The 21,447-nt window shown below is 42.7% G+C and overlaps 2 protein-coding genes across 2 annotated transcripts in view; one reads left to right on the forward strand and one right to left on the reverse strand.

The window, feature by feature from the left end:
• Positions 1–10,281, reverse strand: part of KCTD9 (potassium channel tetramerization domain containing 9) — a 31,493-nt gene extending 21,212 nt beyond the window's left edge. Inside the window, exon 1 of the mRNA XM_074285433.1 lies at positions 10,180–10,281. Coding sequence (XP_074141534.1) covers positions 10,180–10,227 — 48 coding nt within the window. The 5' untranslated portion in view covers positions 10,228–10,281. The remainder of the gene's footprint in view (positions 1–10,179) is intronic.
• A 310-nt stretch (positions 10,282–10,591) lies between these two features.
• The window catches only part of CDCA2 (cell division cycle associated 2), a 41,265-nt gene continuing 30,409 nt past the window's right edge, over positions 10,592–21,447 (forward strand). Inside the window, exons 1-4 of the mRNA XM_074285432.1 lie at positions 10,592–11,138; positions 15,362–15,419; positions 15,528–15,695; positions 19,719–19,870. Coding sequence (XP_074141533.1) covers positions 15,362–15,419; positions 15,528–15,695; positions 19,719–19,870 — 378 coding nt within the window. The 5' untranslated portion in view covers positions 10,592–11,138. The remainder of the gene's footprint in view (positions 11,139–15,361; positions 15,420–15,527; positions 15,696–19,718; positions 19,871–21,447) is intronic.

Raw genomic sequence — 21,447 nt, forward strand, 5'->3', positions numbered from 1 at the left:
CTATATCACCAATCAATCAACATGTATCTGAGATGACTGAAAACATCTACAAATACCAAATAAAGGGTGGGGAATTTCCCTATGGACCTAATTTTATCCTGAAAGCAAGGATATTCAATTCAATAAGCATTTGGTTAGTGTCTATTATATGGAAAGTAGTGTGTCAGATATGAGAGATACAAAAACCAAACTGTCTCTGCTCTAAAAGAGTCGACCATTTGTTTTTGTGGAGGGAGAGGGGGGAAGCAGAGGATGCTGACTGTGTATGCTATTACATGTACATAAGTAACTATAATATAATTAGGTGGAACCACAGTAGAATGATTGATGGTAGCTTGCACAGTATGGTTTAAAAAAAGTCAATTTGGGGTAGAGCAAGCACCTTCTTTAAAAACAGCTAGTAAGAGGACAACTGGAGAACAGTAAATATTATGTGATTAGAAGGGAAACAGGAAGAGCCAGAATGATCAACTTCCAGATTCTATGAATGGTTGAGTCATAGTAAGATTCTAATGCAAACCAGTACAGGGCCCTGATTCCCCTTGGGACAAAGTCAGAATGTTGGTCTGTTTCAGAAGCTCCTGACCATCAATCTGTACTCCTTCCTTTCTCCTTTCTCCTTCTGTGTGTGTGTGTGTGTGTGTGTGTGTGTGTGTGTGTGTGTGTGTGTATATATATATATATATATATATATATATATATATATATATATATACACACACACATATATATATAAAAAATCTTTTGTCCTCTCTGCAGTTGAATCTCCACCCACCCCCCCTTAATTTTTCTTGTCTTTTAGGCTCTCTTCATTTATTCCTTTCATTGCTTCATTGACCGACATATATGGCAATACATCCAGTATTTTTTTTGAAATATCTGTCAAAATCAAAACGTATGTTCCTCTTCTTCAATAAAAAAGTTGATTTTTTATGTTCTGTATTCTTCAATGCTCATCACTCAAAAGAGAGAAAAGTACTCCAATGAAATTAGTTTGCTTTTTCCTTCCATGGAAATCTCATTTGAAAGTCAGTGATTCTCTAAACAAAAAGAGCTCCACATCACTCCTCTAAAGAAGAGGACGAAATAAAGAACAGTATGCAGAAATAAGCACATTAATTCTAGGTTAAAACCAGATGTCCTAGCAACTGCTCAGTATAGACCCTTCAATAACAAACTGCTTGAAGTCCATACAATCTCTTTCAAAACCAATTAGCTGGTTTGAGGTTAGGAGTTGGGCTGTTTCCATCCTTTCTCCTATGTTCAAGTCAGATTAATGCCTGCAACAGAAAAATCTATCATAAACCAAAAAATCCACCCACCACAGTAAAATCTGATTCATGGGGCAACCAGAGCCCAAGAGGGGCCTTCTTCTATGGAACAAAACCATTCCAAAACAAAGCCCAAAGTGAGAACTGGGTTAGAACATCTCACTTAGGTGAGTCACAACACGTACAATCCTATATTTATTATGCCACAAAATTTTTTCCAACTCAATTTCTACTATAACCAAGTAGCTAGTACTGAATGGGTCAACATTCTCTGGCTTTAGACTGTCATAAATTATTAGCTCTAAAGTACACAGGCAAATAGCTAAAGGCAAGGCTGATATGCATGACTGAACAAGTATGCTTCTGAGTGTTATATTTAATTTAGCTTTATGTTCTGGATCAGCCCTTGAGATCTTGAAAATATCTCTGGTGTCATTGAAAATGGGAGGCTCAACTTGGCTAAATGTTTGTTTTAAAGTTTTATGAGCCAGTTTCAATGCTGGAGAAGCAACCAGCTCAATTTTTAGCAGGGTCAGCTATTTTTGATTAGTCTAAAATTCATCGGTTTCCCTAGAGCTTATAATTTGGACAAATACATTAATTAGATGAAGTCTAGCAGTTGGGAATCACTCATAAAACAAAACATCTCATGGACTACCAGTTCTAGAAAAGTGGTCTAAAACAGAAACCAATCATAGCAGAGACCTGCCATGTTTACAATCCCCCAAAGCTAGGGCAATGGAGTCTTAACCCATGCTGTTTTGCATAGTTTGTCACTCCCAGTGTAATTTTATGGATCAATTTAGTTAATATCATGAGCCACATTTCTGATGGGCAATCTGTTTTAACAGACATGCTCAAATTCTCCCCTTGACGTTGAATATAAACTAGATTGAACATTAGAACTTTTTAAAATGACCTTCAGATCAAGGGTAGTTTTTATCTTTATTAATTTCTTTGAACCTCTAGCACTTTGGCAGTTCGGGGACAGCACATAGTAGGCACAGAATAAATGCTTGCTGACTTCAAACTTTAGAATTTAGGGGTTTAACATATGAAGAAAGTGCTTTGATATAGCAAGAAGAAAATGTTTCAAAAAGAAGGCCGTTCTTTTGATTCTAAAAAGTATTTATCTGAAAAAGAATCAATGGCATTTTATAGTGATCTTAAACACTATGACAGAAAGACGAGCTCAAATGTGGCCTCAGAAGCAAATCACTTATCTCTGCCTACCTCGGTTTCCTTATCTATATAGAAAGGATGGTCATGACACAAATCAAGTTCATTTATAGCATTTATATAGTGCTTTGAGGCTTGCAAACTACTTTAGAAATAGTCTGATCTCTTTTGATCTTCAGAACGTCTCCGTGGGAGACAAATGCTATTATTAGTCCCATTTTACAGATGAGGATCATCTTAGATTCTTAGAAAAGCTCAGTGATTTGGTCAGGCTCATACAGCTCACACAGCTAATAGGTAACCACATTTGAACTCGGGTTTTCCTGATTCCAAGTTCAGAAAGCTCTCCATTCTGCTCTCTAGTGAATGAGCCTGCAAATTTGGGGTAGAACAGAGGCACAGATAGTCTTAAGAATATTCATAATGTCCTTTTCCTAGACAAACCTGCTAGGATTAGTTCCAATAAGTAATTAGGAAACATTCAATAGATCTCTAGTAATGGAAACAACATAAGAATGGTCTGTGATTTCTGTTTGACTTTTAACTTATAATTCAATTCAATAAGTTATAAGAAAAATAACTTAAAAAGAAAAATGCTGAGTTTGGGAATAAGGGAAATGAGAGAAGACTGTTCTGTCCTTTCATCTATTGCCCCCACACCCTACCTTCCATTCTGCTTCCCTCTCTATACATGGGGTGGGCAGCTGCTGGACAGCAGGAATCCGGCCATTTCCAAACCTGGATCTATCTCTAGCACTTGGCAAAGGGAATGATGTATGCAGAGTAAACACTTCGTCTCTGGAAAGAAATCTGGAGATTACATTTCAAAGCTAATCTACTACAGTTTATGAGGCTTCGTTATGTAACTGACCAGAATACATCCTTCTTTTGGCTGAGCCAGCAGCCCTGGCAGTTGGGACAACTGTATATATTTTAAATGCATTTACAGATTGTATTCACAAATAAATCCTCAATTATTGGAGCTTAAAAGTTGAAATATACACACAGATATCATGAAGATTTTATTGTTCTCTGTCAATCAGTATTTATAGCGTTTAGATCTAATGCTGGAAGGGTCCTTAGAGGCCATGTTCCATAACGCTAACAAACTCACCCAAGACCAAGTTACATGTTTCTACATATGATCACTTTCCTTGACTTCTGTGTAATTAGTAAAATAAACAAGTCTCAAGATCATGTTTGCTTATGAAAAGGATAATAATGCTACAGCACTCTTTGCTTTCTTTTGCCCAATATTCAATTGGAAATGGTGCAATAAGGAAAACCTTCAGGTTCCTGCTATTTTACCTAAACAAAAGTTCTAAACTTTGTGCTTATTAACACAAATAACGAAATATGACCTAAACAGGAAACACTCCTTGCTAGGTTATTTAAAAAAACATCAAAGTAGTAGAGAAAAGGGGGAAGGGGGAGAAGAAGAGGTTATTTTCACTAATGCAGAATGCCTTAAGTTAAAACACTTAAAACATACAGAAATCCCCCAGAAATAGGAATCATGCTCATGATGCAGAGAGTCTGCAGAAGGACCCTGGGCTGGGAGAGCAGCTCTATGCGTGCAGCTATCTGGGCTCACTGTTACCAAAACTTGCAGAAAACAAGCGGAGCTACCTCAACTGAGATTTGTCAGACCTGGGAATGATCTTAAGCCAATTTCTAAGATATCAAAAGTCTCAGGACTTTCAGATCAATGGAACTGATTTTTAAGATGTGACCTTTGGAGAGGGTGAGAATGGAGGAAGGGATGTAAAATGAGGGAAGGATGAAAATAACCCAGCTATTATGGCTGAGGTAGAATAGCCGACTTTTGTTCTAATGATCTCTCAGTGAATAATTTTCATCATCTTAGTAATACTAGCTACATTTCATCTCTTTCCTAGAGAAATGAGGCAGCATAAAATAGCAATAGAAAGTTCCAAATCGGGGAGGAGTCCCACTTGCCATTCAGTTGCTATGTGGCAGATGGCCTAGTTAACCTCTGGATTTTCTCCTCCTAAATTAAATGGAGATAAAATATATTCTATTAAACCTCAGTATGTAAAGTGATTGTAAAGCAATATTTAACTATCTAGAGGCAACACAGTAGAGGACAGAGTAGCAGCCTTGGAACCAGGTTCAAATCTTTCAGTATCCTAATGTTCTTCTAAAATTCTTACCCAGAAGTGGTCTATTTGTACAAGTGCAGGGACTTTCCAAAAAGGGGAGCTCCACATAGAAAGGTCAGTCAAGAAATATGTATAAAGTGCCTACTGTGTACCCCACATTGTGCTAAAAGTCAGAAAGGCAAAAAAGTTATTCCTTGCCCTAGATAGGCTCACAATCTTTTAAGAGAGAAAACATGCAAATAACTGCAGGAACAAGATAAATACAGGCTAAACTGGAAAGAAGCAACAGAGGGAAGGTATTATTAACATTAAGGTGAGTCTTGCCAAAGGTGGGATTTTAGCTGGAAGGGAGCCAGGAGGTGGAGATGGGGAGGAAGGGTATTCTAGGCATGAGTGGTCAGTTAAAATGCCCAGAGTCCAGATTTGAAATGTCTTACTCATGGGAGTGCCAAAAGGCCAGTGACACTGGATTTTGTGACATTGCCAAAGAAGTAAGCTGAAAAACTGCCGAGGTTGGAAAGGATCAGATTATAAAGGGCTCTGAACATCAAACAGAAGATTTTGTATTTGATCTTGGAGCTGAGGAGTTATTTATTGATTAGGGGAGTAAGATATCAGACCTGAGTTTTAGGAAGATCTCAGGTAAATGGAGAAGGTTATTCCAATAGAGAGAGATTTGAAAAAGTGAAACCAACCATCAGGTGATGGAAGTAGACCAAGCATGAGAGTGAGGGCCTGAGCAGGGTGGGGAGATTTATAGATGTTACTAAGATAAAACTGACAGCACTTGCCACAAGATTGCACATAGGCCCTGAAAGTAAGGAGTCAACAATGACAACAAAGTGACTACAAAGAGTGGCCTCCTTGAATTAGGATGAGGGAACGTCTGGGCAGTGGAGAAGGATGAGCTCTATTGTCATCACAGTGAGTTTAAGATCTGGACCAAGGGCATGCACAAATGTCAGTTGTATCTATGAAAGAAAACTAAGCAGTTCGGGGTCTCATTAAAAAAGAAACTACAACTTTAATTTGATAATCATTTCTTTTTTCATTTAAAAATTTTTCTTCATAGTTACATGTAAACAAAATTTTTTAAAGTTTGCTTTTGAGTTGTAAATTCTTACCCTTCCCCCTTCAGAAGGCAAGCAATTTGATATAGATTATACATCTGCAGTCACGCTAAACATTTTCATGACGCTAATCATTTTTTTAAATGACAAAAAAATTTCTGATAGAAGAAATCTTAAGATATTTTACACAAAAGAGTTAACTAGGGTTTTATAGCATAATTTCTTTTTTAGGCTTCATTGCAATATCAATTATCTCCATCTTTTACTAGAATAATCCCTCTGGAATAAAGTTAGCCACATCTGGAAATATTCTACTATAAAACTTGGAAAATGCTGATTGGTATCCTAAAATTCTCTGAAGATAAAAAGTGAAAAGAAAAGTAAATAAGCTTTTATTCCTAATCCAAAATCTTAAAAGTTTCATGACCTTTTTTTAAAGAAAAAAGTAACACCTTTGAAAAGATAAATGAGAATACCTCAATCAATTTTGGTATTAAAAAAATTTAAACAAAAAAATTCCCTTCTGATTCCATGAAGATGAAAAATATAGTTAAGTCTTCACGAACAGGCCTTGGATTTTGACTTCGCCAGTTGGCATTTCACCAGCAGCAACATACCAGAAACGTTAGATAAGCAAAAGGTTGATCTCAGGCCTGTTACTAGGGACAAAAATGTTCTGTGGCTCTGGATGTACTAAGTCATTTTTTCCAGGGACAATACAGTAGTTTCATATTTTGAATAAGAGAAAAAGGCATCTGCAAAAAGCAGCTCAAAGATGAAAACTTTAGACCAAATTAAAGCAGCACAGAATTGTCTTCTTTAATATTTCATTACCATACTCTGGATGTCGAACATTAAAAAAATAATAACACCCCACCCTCATTATTAATTTGGTTTGATTTTATATTTGTACTTGGAAAGACCTATGTAAAAGTAAGCTGAATGCTGAAAAAGATTGATTTATGCAAGACTAAAAGAAAAAGTTAGATTCAAAGAGAATGGTTAACTTAACCATGTGTAAGTTTAATATTTATGAAAATCAAAGAACTTTCACTAATAACTGCAACCCTGTCTTTGAATTATGGTAGTAAGTAATGTCAATTCCATTGATTAGAACGCTGTTCTAATCAATGAACCAAGTTGTAGTTCAAACTGCAAACTCATTGCCCCCTACAAATACTAGTTTTCAATCTAGCTGTGAAACTCCCCTGGTTTCCTGATCATACAGAGACAAATCAACTTCTAAAGATCCAATTTCTCCTTTCTGCCATTCAGAGACCTAACATATATTTCTATACAAAAAAATCTTCCCAAAGATCAACAGTTTCCAGGGATGGGTAAGGCAAGAATGTAGGAACAGGACGATTTCTGGAAAATATATATTTGATTAAAAAATCTTAGATGTCACACTTCCTTAAGGGGCACAAAGAATGGGGGGGAAGCAAATGTCAATCCCACAAACCATGAGAGGTCAAAGGCAGATTTCACCCCCCCCACACACACACACACACTACCCCACTCTGTGCCAGACTCAAATGTTGTTTTGTCATGGGCCAAATCTTGTTTTTATCTTTGCAACATGTCCCCTTTCCCTTCATTACATAACCACAGCTCCAGATTAAGGCCTCCTTACAGCAGCCAAATCCAATGCAATCACTTTCTAATCTCAGTGCCTCAAATCTCTCCCCACCAGAATCCTTCCTGCAAAGGATCATCTTCTCACCCTCTTTCCTCTTCCCCCAGCCATGGGCACACAAGGCTCCCTGCTAACATTAACAATCCAAGCTCTTGGCTCTCTACAAGCCAACTACAACAGCCTGGCAACAGGTCTTCAAATGCCCTGGCAGTGGCCAAGGTTGGAAAGCTCAGCTCTCTAACTTTAGGCTTCCTTAAAGACTGGCCCCCAATTCTCTCAGGTAGGAGGCCTTTCCTGGTCCTTAGTATCTTCTCTGCATTAAGTCTTATTATCTAAGATACTTTGCTCAGAATTGGAAAGTGAACACCCAGAGGGCAGGATGCCCAGGGCTCAGCAGCACAGCAGACCCAATAAAGTTTAATAAAAGCCAGTGGCCCCACTCAAATTGGACTTAGGCATATTCCAAGTATTTTTCAAAAATGTAAAGACAAAAAAAATTACAAAACAAAACCATAAAAGTCACATTAACCTTGGTTTGTTAGGGAAGGGAGCTAAAGAACAATCTCAATAAAACCCTATACCGATACTACTGCTTCTACAACCATCTACGTGACTCTGGGCACCACCTCTCTACCTTCGTTTCCCTATCTGTAGAAGGGGAATATTACAGCACACATCTTCTCAATCAGTTCTTGTAAAAGCAGAGTTTGAACTAGATACCTAATGTTCCCTGAAGGCGGGAAGGCAGCTACAGAAGATGGAACAGGAGCCTGGAGTCAGGAAGACAAATCAAATCCGACCATTTACACTTGCTAGCTGTGTGATCCTAGGCAAGTCACCATCTCTCTACCTTCATTTCCCTACCTGTAAAAGGGGAATATTACAGCACATATCTTCCCTAGTATTTGAGGATCCAGTGCTTAGCACACAGTAGGTGCTGTGGAAGTCCTTATTGTCTCCCCTCCCCCAATTATCCTCCCAATAAGTTAGGATAGGATTGCGTCCTTCCACTTCACATCTGTCAGGGGCTTGTCAGGTTTATGTAGTTGCTATAAAAACAATTGTGAGGTAAGTGGATTTACTAGATTGAGATGGGAGATTTTCTCCATTCCCCAAAGCAGATTAGAACAAGACCTGTTATGCTCCCCAAGAAACCTGCTCCAAGAGAACGAATACAATTTAGAGAAAAGAACATGACCAAGACGGAGTTCCCAGAAGCCTCTGAGAGGTTTAGGGCCTTCCCCAGAGCCCACGGATTGTCCCAAGAAACTGCAATCCAGGTCTTTCTAACATTTAAGTGCACCAGCTTCTTCTAGTCACTATTCTCAGTGCAAGGAATATCAGGGTTTTCTAGATCAGGAACATTAAAGATGAAATGATTACCACTTAGGGGCCGTAGGAGGTCATTTCAATCCAAAGCCGGACTTTATCAGATAAAAGTGATTTATGGAAGAGCAGCTCAGGGCTGCACTTGGATTCAAATCCAGCCTCAGACATTAACTTGTGGGCAGGTCATTTCACCTTGTCTCAGTTTCCTCATCTGTCAAATGAGCTGGAGAAGGAAATGGTAGACAGCACTCCAGTAAATCCCGGAGAGGAATCAGACTGAAGACTAGAAGTAGAGACAGAGGCAAGATTTAACCCATCTGCCTCCAAATCCAAAGCTCTACAAGGAAACGCTGGCTCTGGAGCAGATCCTCTCTCTCCTAGCAGGAAGTCAGGCTGCTAATTAGCACTAAACTTGGGATGCTCCATGGAGTAGTACGTGGACTGCTGGCCTGGGAAGGGGGAGATGGGGATGCAAAGAGCCAGGGTCTGCTTTAACCCCTCGGGGACCAAGGCCGAGTAATTCTCCGGGGCCCTCCAGCAGAAATGACAGCTCCAAGAGGTGGAAGGCTCCACAGGGAGAGCAAGCACTGCCGCAGGCCTCCGTCCTCGTGCCACGCCCACCCCTCCCTCCCCCCCCAGACTTTTCCTTCAGTTCGGAAATGCTTAAGAGTGGCTTCAATGTTTCCAGAGGGAGGAAAAGCCCCCGAGCGCGGAGATGTTTCTCTGTGGCGCGTCTGCGGTAGCAGCCGGCTACAAAGTATCACCTTGCCAGTCCCTCACTTGTCCAAGGCCCCAGACCGCTCTCAATTACACCCGGGCGGCTGGCCACGGACGTGTGCGGGCGTGGAAATGCCCAGGCTACAGGGACACGCAAACAGGCACCAGGTGATTTCGGAGGAAATCAGGAAAAGCCATGGGGCCGGGGCGGGGGAAAGGGAGAAGGGGTGCGATGGGCAGTGCCCGGGCACTTTCCCCCGCCTGGATCTCGGGGTCCTCACCCGCAGTCCTGGGAGGGGGCGGGGGTTGGACCAGACGCGCACTGGACGAGTCCGAGGAGCTCGAGCCCAGAGCCCCAGTCGGAGCCGAGCAGCACCCCTGGGCCGGGCTGGCATGGAACACGCTGGAAAGGTGGGAGCCACGTCGGGGTTTGTACATGCCGGAAGAAGTCCTATTTGTGGAGGAGGCTATTTTATCTCCCTGGCCTCGGTTTTCTCAGCTGTAAAATGGGCTCAGTGGCCTGAGCCCCCTCTCCCAGTTTCACCTCGGGGATCCTAGGATCCCATGGACACTACTGACCTAGGCAAGTCATTTCCCCTCCCCCCTGCCTCAGTTTCCTCTGCTGTAGAACGAAAGGACTAGACCAGGTCCCCTCCAGCGCTACCTCAGGAGCCTCCGTAAGCCTCAGTTTCCCGATCTATAAAATGGGGGCGAGCTGCAGCCGCGGACTCAGCGGCGTGCTCCCCGGCCGGGGTCCTGAGGCCCCGCCCCACACCTGCCCACACCTGGACTCGCCGGTAGCTCCCTCCCCTCCCCCTCCCGCCGCCCTTCCCCCTCCCGCCCCACCCCCTCACCTTGCCGTTCTTGGGGCTGCCGTTCAGGAACAGGGTGACCCGCCTCATCGCGCTGCCCGCGCCGGGTCCCGAGGGAGCCGCCACCCCCCCGCCGTCCCCCTCCCCCCCGCCACCCACCCCGGACCCAGAGGCAGCCCTCAGCCTGACCCGCCTCCCTGAGGGGGGGGTCCTTCCGCCCCAGACCCCAACACACACACACCCCCCGAGAGCCGTCCCCTCCCACTCTCCACACCCCACTACTCCGCCCGTTCCTGGCCTTTCCCCCTCACCCCGCCCTCAGCCAGATTGACGGCGACTCGGACCAATCATCGAGCAGGACCCGAGGCCGCTCATCCAATCACGAGGAGGAGGGGGTGGGCCCGAATTTAACGTGACAGAGGGAGAAAGCTGAAGGGGAACGGAGAAAAGATCCAATCGAAAGCTGAGGCAGGCTCGGGGCGGGAACTCGGAGGGTGACGACTCTAGCGCCGGTCCAATCGCGAAGTCGTGCGAAAGAAGCCCGGGTGCCCGAGGAGGAGGAACAGCAACCCTTTCCTCGGGCAGCCCCAGTATCCCGCCCCTCTCTCCTCTCGGTCCTCCAATCGAGGAAGCGACACGCGTCCGAAATTGCCTATTGGCTACTAGCGAGCCCCGGCATCCGGTCTTAATTGGCCCAAAAGCTACTTTTCGAAATCGCGGGAGCCAACCGAAAGGAAGGTCTACAGGCGGCGGGAATAGTAGTCTCGGACGGGAGGATTGGCCAAAGGATCACTCCGCCGAAAAAGGCAAAGAAGTCCTCGCGGCTGCGGGGCAGGCTCCACGATTGCGCAGGCGCGCGGGGGGCCGGCGGATGGATACACGGAGTCTGGACGGTTGGCCGCGAGAGCCGACGCGCTGACGGAGGTGCTCGTGAGAGGGCGGGGCACGCTGCCGGCCGTTTGAACCTGGCGGCGGGACATGGCAGTAGCGGAAGACTGGAGGTGAGGGTCCGGGGCCGGCCTGGGGACCAGGGGAGCGAAGTGAGGTAGAGGAAGAGAGACGGGTCTGCTCCTTGTCTTGTCCTTCCCGAAGCCTGGCGTGCAGCAGGCATTTAATGAATGCCTGTCCGCTGTTGCTTTCTGCATCTCGTTTTCCCCATTTTGCTAGATCGTTCCTTCCTAAACTCAGCTGGCGTTCCGCCCCCGGCGGGAAACCTTTTCCGACCCCCTCCCCCAACTAATCCAGTCCGGGTCCCCTTTTGTGCCTGCGCCGTCTGCATTTCAGGCTCCGAGTGTGAGAGTCGGTCCTTTTACTGAGAGTGTCTGCGCGCTGCTCCCCGGGCGGCTTTCTCACCTCCGTGCGCGCTTCCGATTCTCCGCGCGACCGTCTGATTTTCTCTGTGCGTCTTTTATCATTTTTATCTCTTGCACCGATCTCTTATCTCTTTGCAACCTTCCGATTCTGTGTCTCTAACTGCGCTTCTCTCTGTGCTGTTTGTCTAATCTCAGGTGCATCCTTCTGATTGTCTCTTTCACTCTTTCATCTGTCTCTGCAGCCTTCCGGTTCTTTTGTTTCTGCGCATCTCTGCATCTCTTTTATCCCTGTCCATCCATCTGACTCTCTGGGCATCTTCATCTCTGTCTCTTTCACTGTATAGCGTCATCTTGTGTTTCTGCGGGCTTCTGTCTGCATCTGTTTCTCCTGTATCTTAATTTCCTCATGCATCTTTCTCCTTTAATTTCAGTTTCTTAATTTCTTTGTCTCTTTCTCCCTGAATCTCTCTGGGTTTCTCTCTCTATCACTAGCTCGGGCTTGTCATCGCTCTCCGGACTTTGTGTGTTTCACTGTGAGCTGCCCCTGACTCATCATGCGGGTTCTGTGACCCTGAGAGAACCCCTAAGCCAACTTAGACTAATACATGATCCAGCTGTGACCAGGAGTTTCCTCCTCCAGGTCTTTCACTGTACCTGTAAAGTCGCAGGCTCTTTTCAAGCTGCCTGACCTGGTCCCCTTATCTGTATTTATCTCTTTACTGGGTGTGGAATTTATATGCTGTTTAAATGGGTGTTTAAAAGCCTATCTGGATTGAGATTACTTTTGATTTGCAGTGTTTTTATGTGTTGGAGGTGTGTGGTGTTTTCTGTTGTCTCTCCCATTAGAACAGAAGCTCTTTTAGTGTTTTATTTTGCTATTTCTGGGTGTCCTGGTGAAGGGCTGAAACTCTTGAGTCAATGCTCTGGGGTCAGATAATGGAGCACTTGAGGCTAATAACGGGTTAGTCGATACTCTATAAGATTATGTTTGGAAAATGGCCCTTCCCACTATCCTGGGCTGGCCCAATGCTTGGTGTATACAGAGAATTGTGGGAGGGACCAGGAGGTGCTGGGAGACTAGCCGGGGTCACTTCTTCCAGAGAAGAGGGAGTGAGGTCACAGAGATCCTACCCGTCCACTCTCTTCACTTGTACCACTAAAGACCAAGAATAAAGACTTTTGCTTATCCTGACTCCGCTGATTCTGAGGTGTCCAGGGTGCTAACGCGGTCGCCACATATGCTCAGTATTTATCGGAGTGCCCACAACAGTCGGCTTGCTTGGGTTCAGATCCCATCTTGCTGCTTGCTAGCTGGGTGAGCCTTGGGTGAGACAATTGATCTTCCTAGTCGGTTTCCTTTTTTTGTGAGAAATGGATAAAAGCACCTTGTGGCACTACATGCATGTGATTATCATTTTTAGGATGGCTGTGTTGACAGAAGCATCACAATTGGCATCTCTACCTTGTCTTCTGGAGTCCGTCCTCCACAGTTGGCCAAAGTGACATTACAAAATCCATTCATCTGTCCCAAATGTTTCCATTGCATCCTATGAACAAGCCTTGGGATCCAAGGCAGACTTTGCCACTAGTAGGTCACAATTTGGCTTTATCCTGTCTTCTCAGCCTTGTCATATTCACCCCACCTGGCCAACCTTCTTACCTACTGTTCCACACACAGAACAGTCCATGGCTCATCTTCCGCTATGTATTCCTCCTTGGAGTATATTCCTTTCTCATGGAATCCCAAATTGCCGTTAGAGCTCAGTCACTACTAGCTCCTTCCTTTGCCCCCCATCTCCCCCCCTGTTACTTTGTAGGTAATTTGTATATGTACGTCTGGCCCATGGGAACCACTGAGTGGTGATTTGGTGAATGGCATTTACTCCACTCTCCTGGGGAGAGACTGAAAAGAGAAACTTTCATAAATTCTCCTGGAGATGCATGAAACGCCCGTTATTCCCATGGTCTGCTCAAGGCTCTGGGGAGAAAAGGCAGAAATCCCACCACTTGGTTCCGCTTCTAAGGAGCTTTTGATCTGTTAGGGAAGTGTTCTATATCCAGACTAAATCTGGGGGAATCAGAAAAGCCTTCCTGTGGGAGCAGATGCTTTTGAGCTCCCAGCCTCTTAAAGTGAGGGATTATTTAAGGTGACAACAAGGGAGAGTCAGCTAAGGCATGGAGTGCCAGTGTGTAGGAAGGGAGTAGGGGGGGAGATGGACAAGGAGGCGTTTTTATAAGCCCAGCCTGAGTTGATGTTTCTCTTAATAACTATCAGGCCATTGGTGTTGATGAATCTAGGGAGAGCCTGATGTCCAGTCTCTCTTCTGCTTATAATCTTGGCAAAGCACTTTTCAGATCAAAAGCTCCTTGGAAGCGGAACCAAAGCACTGAGTGACACTTGATAGAATGAAAGTGCTTTGCCTCATTAAGATGAGGGACTAGAGGACATTTCCAAGGCAATGTGCCATAGGAGCAGGTCACATATTCTATCTCCTTCCCAGATGGAGTTGTTTGTAGTGGCAAAAAATGCAGAACGTCAGGAGGACCCGCTCTCAGACCTAGCTCAGGATTTAGTAACTGCTCCTGGACAAGTTGCTGAAGCTCCTCATCTGGATAATGGGCTGTTGGTCATGCTTAGTTCACTAGTTTGTGATGCTGAAAAAAGATCTGGGATGTTCTTCATGGATCTTAAAGCTCTCAGATGATGTCCAAGGTTGCTTCCAGCTCCAAATCCCAAGATCTTACATCCCATTCTGTTTGGCGTCTTTCCAAAGCTTTTTCTAATAGTAAAGTCACTAAAACACCTTCAGCCCAAGTGTTGCCTGGGATCCTCGAAGTAGCAAAAGGTCTCAGTACAATTTGATATAGAAAATATAGAAACAGGGCATGATTGGTAGTATGGCAGAATGTTCATAGGGACTGAGAATGTCAATCACTTCATGATTATTTATTAGTGCCGTTTCTCTATTAGTTTCATGAGGCAAACCACTCTAATGTCTTTGCCAAGTCAATTCCTGATGAGGTCATGAACAGTGACCAGATTGAAAAGCAACTGAAATAAATTTACTTACAAGCTAGCTGAGGCATACATACAGGTGTCTTGATTAAAGTCATCAAAGCATTCCGTAACAGCTAAAATTACTCCAAATTCAATGTTTCTTTTTTTTTTTTCTTTTTCTATTCTTAATTAATTTTTCTCTTTTTAATTTAAAACTTATTTTTTCCTTCCTCACCTTTTCCCTCCTCACCCAGCCATTGAGAAAGAAGTGGAACAAAATTCCGGTACAAACATGTATAGTCAAGCAAAACATTCCCATTAGCCATGTCCAAAAAAAATAGTCTTCATTAGGTTTTTGTCATGTCACCTCTCTGTCAGGAAGTGGGGAGCATATTTCATAATGAATCCTAGGCAATTGTAATTTATCTTTGCATTGATCAGAGATCCAGGTCCTTATAGCAATGTTGTCATATAAATTCTTCTGGCTTTGTTTAGTTCTGCACCAATCATAGGAGTCTTTCCAAGTTTCCCCCCTTCATTTCATGTAGCACAGTAGCATTCCATTACGTATATGTGTCATAACTTGTTCGGCTGTTTTTCAGTTGATGGGTACCCCTCAGTTTTCAGTTCTCTCTAACCTCAAAAAGAAAAGCTTCAACAAATAAATAAATAAAGCTTCTACAGAAATTTCATCAATTTTGTGAATTCCTTCTTGACCTTTGGCACTTAATTGATTTGTTTTTCAACCTAGCCTTCCCATTTGGTATTCAAAACTCTCCTCAGGAAAGGCATGTATTTGTTTTTATGTCCATGTAATTGTATTAAGAAAATTGTATTCAGAATTCAACTAAGTTTCCATCAGAGGGCCATTTTGAAATTTTTCCAATAGATGTCTTATTCCTTATTTTTTTAGATGGATGTCATTTCAGAAACCAAGGATGTCCTTGAAGTGGAGGAACCTGTTACTAATGGTATTGGTATATGGGGATCAATTTTCTTATTTTGGAATTTAGGGTTTGGGAATCTTGAAAAATGTTTGTGCTGTAACATGCTACACGATGTGTTGCTTTGGATTTCAGAAAATAGATCCTTAGGAGACAAGAAACATTTAATCCACCCCAAACAAGAAGCAGTAGTAGACCCAACCTTCAGGACACCAGATAAAGTTAAGACCCCAATGAACTTTTCCACTATAACAGTGGAGCAGCTTGGAATTACACCCGACAGTTTTGTGAAGAATTCACCAGGTAAGAGCAGAAAATGACTTGGCCACTTTTTAAGAATGGAGCTTGAAATAGCAGGCAGCTTTTTTTTTTTTTTTTTTTTTTTAACCATCTTGCCTATACAGGTAACTGGTTGGAATAACTTATTTTGCTATTCCAAATATCTTTCATAAGACTCTTCAGTCTTATCAGAGTTGTTTATTGTAATGTAAAATAAGTCTCCAGATAATCAGATTTCTTCTGTCTGTTTTCCTGTAGAGGAGGAAAAAGATCTTTTCAGATGATGTGAATTTTCTTGCTTCAGTATTTTAGACAATCTATGATTTCTTCATTTTGGAGCCTTCCTTTTCTTGTGTTGATTTTTTTGGTTTGCTTTTGTTTTTTTGCTGAGGCATTTGAGGGTAAGTGACTTGCAAAGGGTCATACAGTTAAATGTTAAGTGTCTGAAACCAGATTTGAACTCAGGTCCTCCTGACTTCAGGGCTGGTGCTCTATCCACTACGCCCCCCTAGCTGCTCCAAATCTTTTTCTAATGTAGATCCTAGTACTTTGACAGTTGAATCTATGACACTGTGAATCATTTTTTACTATAGAAATAAGAGGGCTATTCAGAAAGGGAAGCCACAGTGAGTGAGCCACTGTCTTTTTAAGCATGACTACTGAAATGATAGATGAAGACAGTACTGGATTTTACCAAAGCTTTGGTTAAATTCTCTTATAGATGTAGACCAACCCTAAATACAGGTTTTTTTCAGTTCTCTTAGTCATTCTTCCTGACCCCATTTGGGATTTTCTTGGCAGAGATACTGAAATTTTTGCCATTTCCTTCTTCCAGCTCATTTGACAGATGAAGAAACTGAGGCAAATGGGATGAAATGACTTGTTCAAGATCACAGCATTAATGTCTAAGGCTGGATTTGAACTCAGGTCTTTCTGACTCCAGTCTTAGCATTCTGTCTGTTGAGGTACCAAGCTGCCAATCATACAAATTCAGAGCTGGTTGCCTAGCCAGATTCAAAGACAAACTTTTAATGGTTCAGTATTGGCCAAGCAGGAGGTCTCCAGTGGACTAGCCCAGCAGTCTGTGCTTTTTAATATTTCTGTCAATAACTGCAAAAAAGAGCCCCACCGGGTTTACTCACCAGGTTTGCAGATGACAAAAAAATGGGAAAGGCTAGGATCCAAAAAGACTCTGATGCTCTAGAGCATTAAGTTGAATCAAAAATAGACAATAGATCTGGAAAATTATGGGCTTTTTAGTGGCCTTGAAACTCAGTGTGGACCCACTGTTGTGCTTTTTGAGGCTGTACTGAGCAGCACCGCCTCCAGGAAAAGGGAGCTGATAGGTCGGTAGGACTGATGCTATCACTCACCTCCTGGGCTCTGTGCCCGATCTTGATGGCTCTGCACTTGCAGTCCACTTGCAGTATGTAATCATTCACCAAGAGAAAATGAGCAAATAGGGAGGTGGCTTTACACAGTGACTGTCATTTCAGAACTTCTCCTAAGTTTGTTCGGTTCGTGGCACTTGGGAGTTTGGAGATAGATTTGTGTACCGGAGGGTGAAAATAAGGAAAGGCAGTTGAGGCCAGTTGAGGGTTGCCACAGATTCCTTGTTTAGGAGCAGGTGTGATGAGTGTCTCTAGTTTGAAAATGAACGCAATCCTCTTGGTTTGATGGAGACAGGCTGCAGCCAGGAGGCCTGACTTGGGATTCTGGCTCCACTGCTCAGGCGAGGAGTGATGGGCTGGGCACCTTTGGGGCCTCAGTTTCCTTATCAGAAAAGTGAAGAAGATTGGACTAGGTGAGCTAAATTCATATTCACTTCAAGTGTCTAGCACTGTGCTCGAAGCTCCCATTCCAAAGAGAAAAAAAAAACAAGCAAGTACACTAGTCAGTGAATGGAAAATGTGTAAGATAGATATAGGCCTTGGTGATGGAAGGGGAGAGAATTGATTTACTTGTGCCCCAGAAAAGGTCTGGTGTAGGAAGGGCACTTGACCTCAGCAAGGACAGTTTTAATTCTGGAATCTTTGGAGACTGCCTGGCAGGTTTCTACAGGCCAGTGACAGTCTCCTTGAGTTGTTTGACATTTTGCCTGGAGATAAGCCTGGGGGTGGGGAGGAGGTAGGGTCCCTTTGATAGCTCTTTTCCATCCTTTGCTTCTTGTGATCTGCCCTGGAGCTGAATTCTTTTCAAAGCCTTAGCTCCCTAATGAGAAAGTTAGCTGGCAAGCTGGGATCTGTGGGGTCCTGCTTTCTAGAGCCTCCACACCAGAGTGATTAAATATACTATCTTAGTGGAGAAGTGGTGAGGAGGGGCACGGTACTTTTGTCACCCCAATTTGGGAGCTCTAGAAAGCAGGACCCAACTGGGATCCTTATCCAAAACTAGGTGCCTATCCCTGATTATTCAGCCTGTGCTTGGCACTTCTAATTGATGGTAAACTCTTCTATTTGAAAAAGGCTAGGAGCCAAAACTAAAGCAGAGTATTGGTGCGTGATATATTGTTTGTAGATGGTTGTGCACTCAATGCAGCCTCTTAAAGTTAATATGCAACAAAGTATGGATGGTTCTCTGCTGCTTGTGCTAATTTTGATCTAATGATTAACACCGAGAAAATGCAGGTTCTCTTGTCAGCCAGCACCATCATCAATACATGGGACCATTAGTTAAGCAAATGATGAAATTTTGAATGCAGTGGATATGTTCATTGGGCACTTTGTAAGCACTTAAGTGCTTTTTCCTTTCTTCATTCAACCTGCAAAGAAAACTTAACATTTACAATGCTCTTAAAATGGAATGGATTGCTTTGGAGAATGGTGATTACCCTATAGATAACAATACCAATGAGGATGTTTCTAATTGAGTAAATCTATATTTTTTGTTAATTTGTAAATTCAAGATATATCAAAAAACTTAGGTTTTTTTTTTTTTAAGTTTAAAACTTTGTTTTAAAAACTGCAAGGGGCAGCTAGGTGGCGCAGTGGATAGAGCACCAGCCTTGAATTCAGGAGGATCCAAGTTCAAATCTGGTCTCAGACACTTAACACTTCCTAGCTGTGTGACCCTGGTCAAGTCACTTAACCCTAATTGCCCCCCCCCCCAAAAAAAAAAAAAAAGATGCACCAAGACTTTTGGGACATGTATAGTATTGAGTGGATTACCAAGAACTTAAAATCCAAGTAGATGTGTTTCAAAATTTATTCTTTGACCAGAAATTTACTTGTGCTGAATATTGCTTTCTGACCAGTGTGCACATTTTTAAGTGAATGAGACTTAGTACATAGTACTCTGTACATAGACTCTGAGGGATTAAATAGCTTAATTTTTTTTTAACTTACAAAATTATTAGCAAGCATTAAGCATCTCTATGTGTCTCTATGTGCATATTAGAGAAGACAAATGAATCTCTCCTGTGTATAATTTTTAAAAATATAATAAACATATAAACAATATTTCTTCACATTTCCTTTACAATTTAGCTCAAGTATCATCTTTTATATTAGGTCTTTTCTGGTACTTGCAGCTGCTTTGTGCCTTCCTGCTCTCCCTCTCCTCAGCCTACAGCCTGTTTTTGGTATATATGACTAAACGTATGTGACTTATTTCTTTTTTTTTTTTTTTTTCCCCTGAGGCTGGGGTTAAGTGACTTGCCCAGAGTCACACAGCTAGGAGGTGTTAAGTGTCAGGTCCTCCTGAATTCAGGGCTGGTGCTCTATCCACTGCGCCACCTAGCTAACCCATATGTGACTTATTTCTCCAAGAAATGTAAGGTCCTGGAGGGCAAGGACTTATTTTACTTTCTTCTCTGTATCTCTAGCACCAAGCCTGGGAATGTAGTAGATGCTTATGAGATTATTGAACTGGGCAAGCTCAGTCTTCTTCATGTGTTGAAAAGAGGGGCAGAAATATCTATGAAAAATTGATACATGTACTGATTTTGTGCAGAAAATTATGTACTCAAACATAATAAATCTCATTAAAACATGTTAACTGATTTAGGTTTCCTAAGTTGTAAAAAAAAAAAAAAAAATTTCTTTCCAGGAAAATGTTTGCTAAAAAAATCAAGACGCCGTTCCACAATTGGAGTCAGAGGTTCTCCTGAAACAAATCTTCTCATTAGATATATTGCTCAGCAAAGGAATTTAAAAAATGCAAATGACTCTCCTTTGGTAGAAGCTTCTCCTTCAATACAGGTATGTGGGCTGTTTTTTTTTTTTTTTTTTTTTTTTTTTTTTTTTTTTTAACAGGTTTTTGGAATGATCTGTTAGTAAAAAAATATATATAAATTGCCTCGGTCTTATTCTGTCTTCTTTCACATGTTCTGGTTGTGAGCAGAGATCACTTTTTTCCCCGTTCTGTGAATTCCCTAATGTACTTGGCTGACACCCAGGAAGTCTTACTGTTAATGTTGGTGTGAACGTGGCATCCTTCATTCTCTCCTGATATCCAGAATGGCATGTAATGTTTGCACATACAGGCAAGACGGTGGAGAACGTCCTGCACAGGTTCCCAGAGGAAGAAGTAGGGTCCCATTGGTGCTTCCTGTTTCACATTCTAGGCTCTGGAAGTTCCCTGAGGGCAAGGACGGACTGTTGGCCTTAGCTCTTCTATCCCTCTGCGCTCGGTACATCTCAACACTTCCTTAATGCTTGTCGGTTTTAGAACTGTTCTTCTCTCCTGAATGTTTATACGTCTTGATGGCACATTAGCAACTTTGCATTCTTACTGCCCACACAGAATTCCCTCTTCCTTGGGAATTTGCCTGGAACATAATTCCATGATCTTGCCTATATATGGCAATCCTTCCGTGCCTTTCTGGCTAGCAACAGAAAATTATGGAATGACAGAGTCCCCTTTGTGTGAGAACACACGTTATTTATTCATATAAGTTAAATACAAAGTAGATTCAAAGTAACTATAAGGTAATTGGGGGGAGAGTGTACTCAGGGGGCACTAGCTTCTGAGGGCATCAGGAAAGTCTAATCTATGAAGTGAGCCATCCATCCAACCAAGGAGGGATGATCTGTGGAGCTTGAAGGCATGAAGCTGGGAAAGACCCTGGAGAACAAGCAGCAGCAGATTAGTGAACATAGAATGGAGAGTCTGAGCAGGGAAATAACATGTAGGTAGGGTGGGACTGCGGCAGGGAAGTAGAGGAAGGAGGAGAGCGGATTCCTTGAATTTGTCTATTCTCTGTGAGAAAGGCTATTGGTCTGGGTTTGCCACACAGCCAGAGGGATTCGTGACAGAAGCACCGGGAGCAGGGGATGCCATGGCCAGAACTAGCTCAGTATGGCTCTTTGGTGCCATGTGGTAGATGGTTGGGAAGACCACATAAGAAGTTATTGCAGTAATTGAAATAAAGGTGACTAGGACCTGAAATAGGGATATGGAGAGCGAAGGAGAAATGGAAGCACTTTGTTTAGCCATTGACCAGAAGGCTTCTACTTCATTTCTAGAAATTCCCACAAAAAGTGCTGCTTGTGCTTTCTTTGTGTCTTTAGATTCCTTGGGTTATGCATCGAGCTGTAGGGCCTCCGTGGCAGAGGGTTGGACATTTTAATCACAGCATTAATTCTAAATTGCTTCCCAGGATGGTTGGACCAATTAATAGTTCTGCCACAAGTCATGTTCGTGTTCCATTCCCTCTCTGACATCAGCTATTTCCCCACAAAGTCCTGTCCATGTTTCCTCCATCCTCAAAAAATAAAAGATCCTCATTGGATCAGTCCATCCCTGCTAGCTGCTATCCCACGTATTAGTAAATTTC

The sequence above is a fragment of the Sminthopsis crassicaudata genome, chromosome 2 (assembly GCF_048593235.1).
Source record: "Sminthopsis crassicaudata isolate SCR6 chromosome 2, ASM4859323v1, whole genome shotgun sequence".
Classification (NCBI taxonomy): Eukaryota; Metazoa; Chordata; class Mammalia; order Dasyuromorphia; family Dasyuridae; genus Sminthopsis; species Sminthopsis crassicaudata.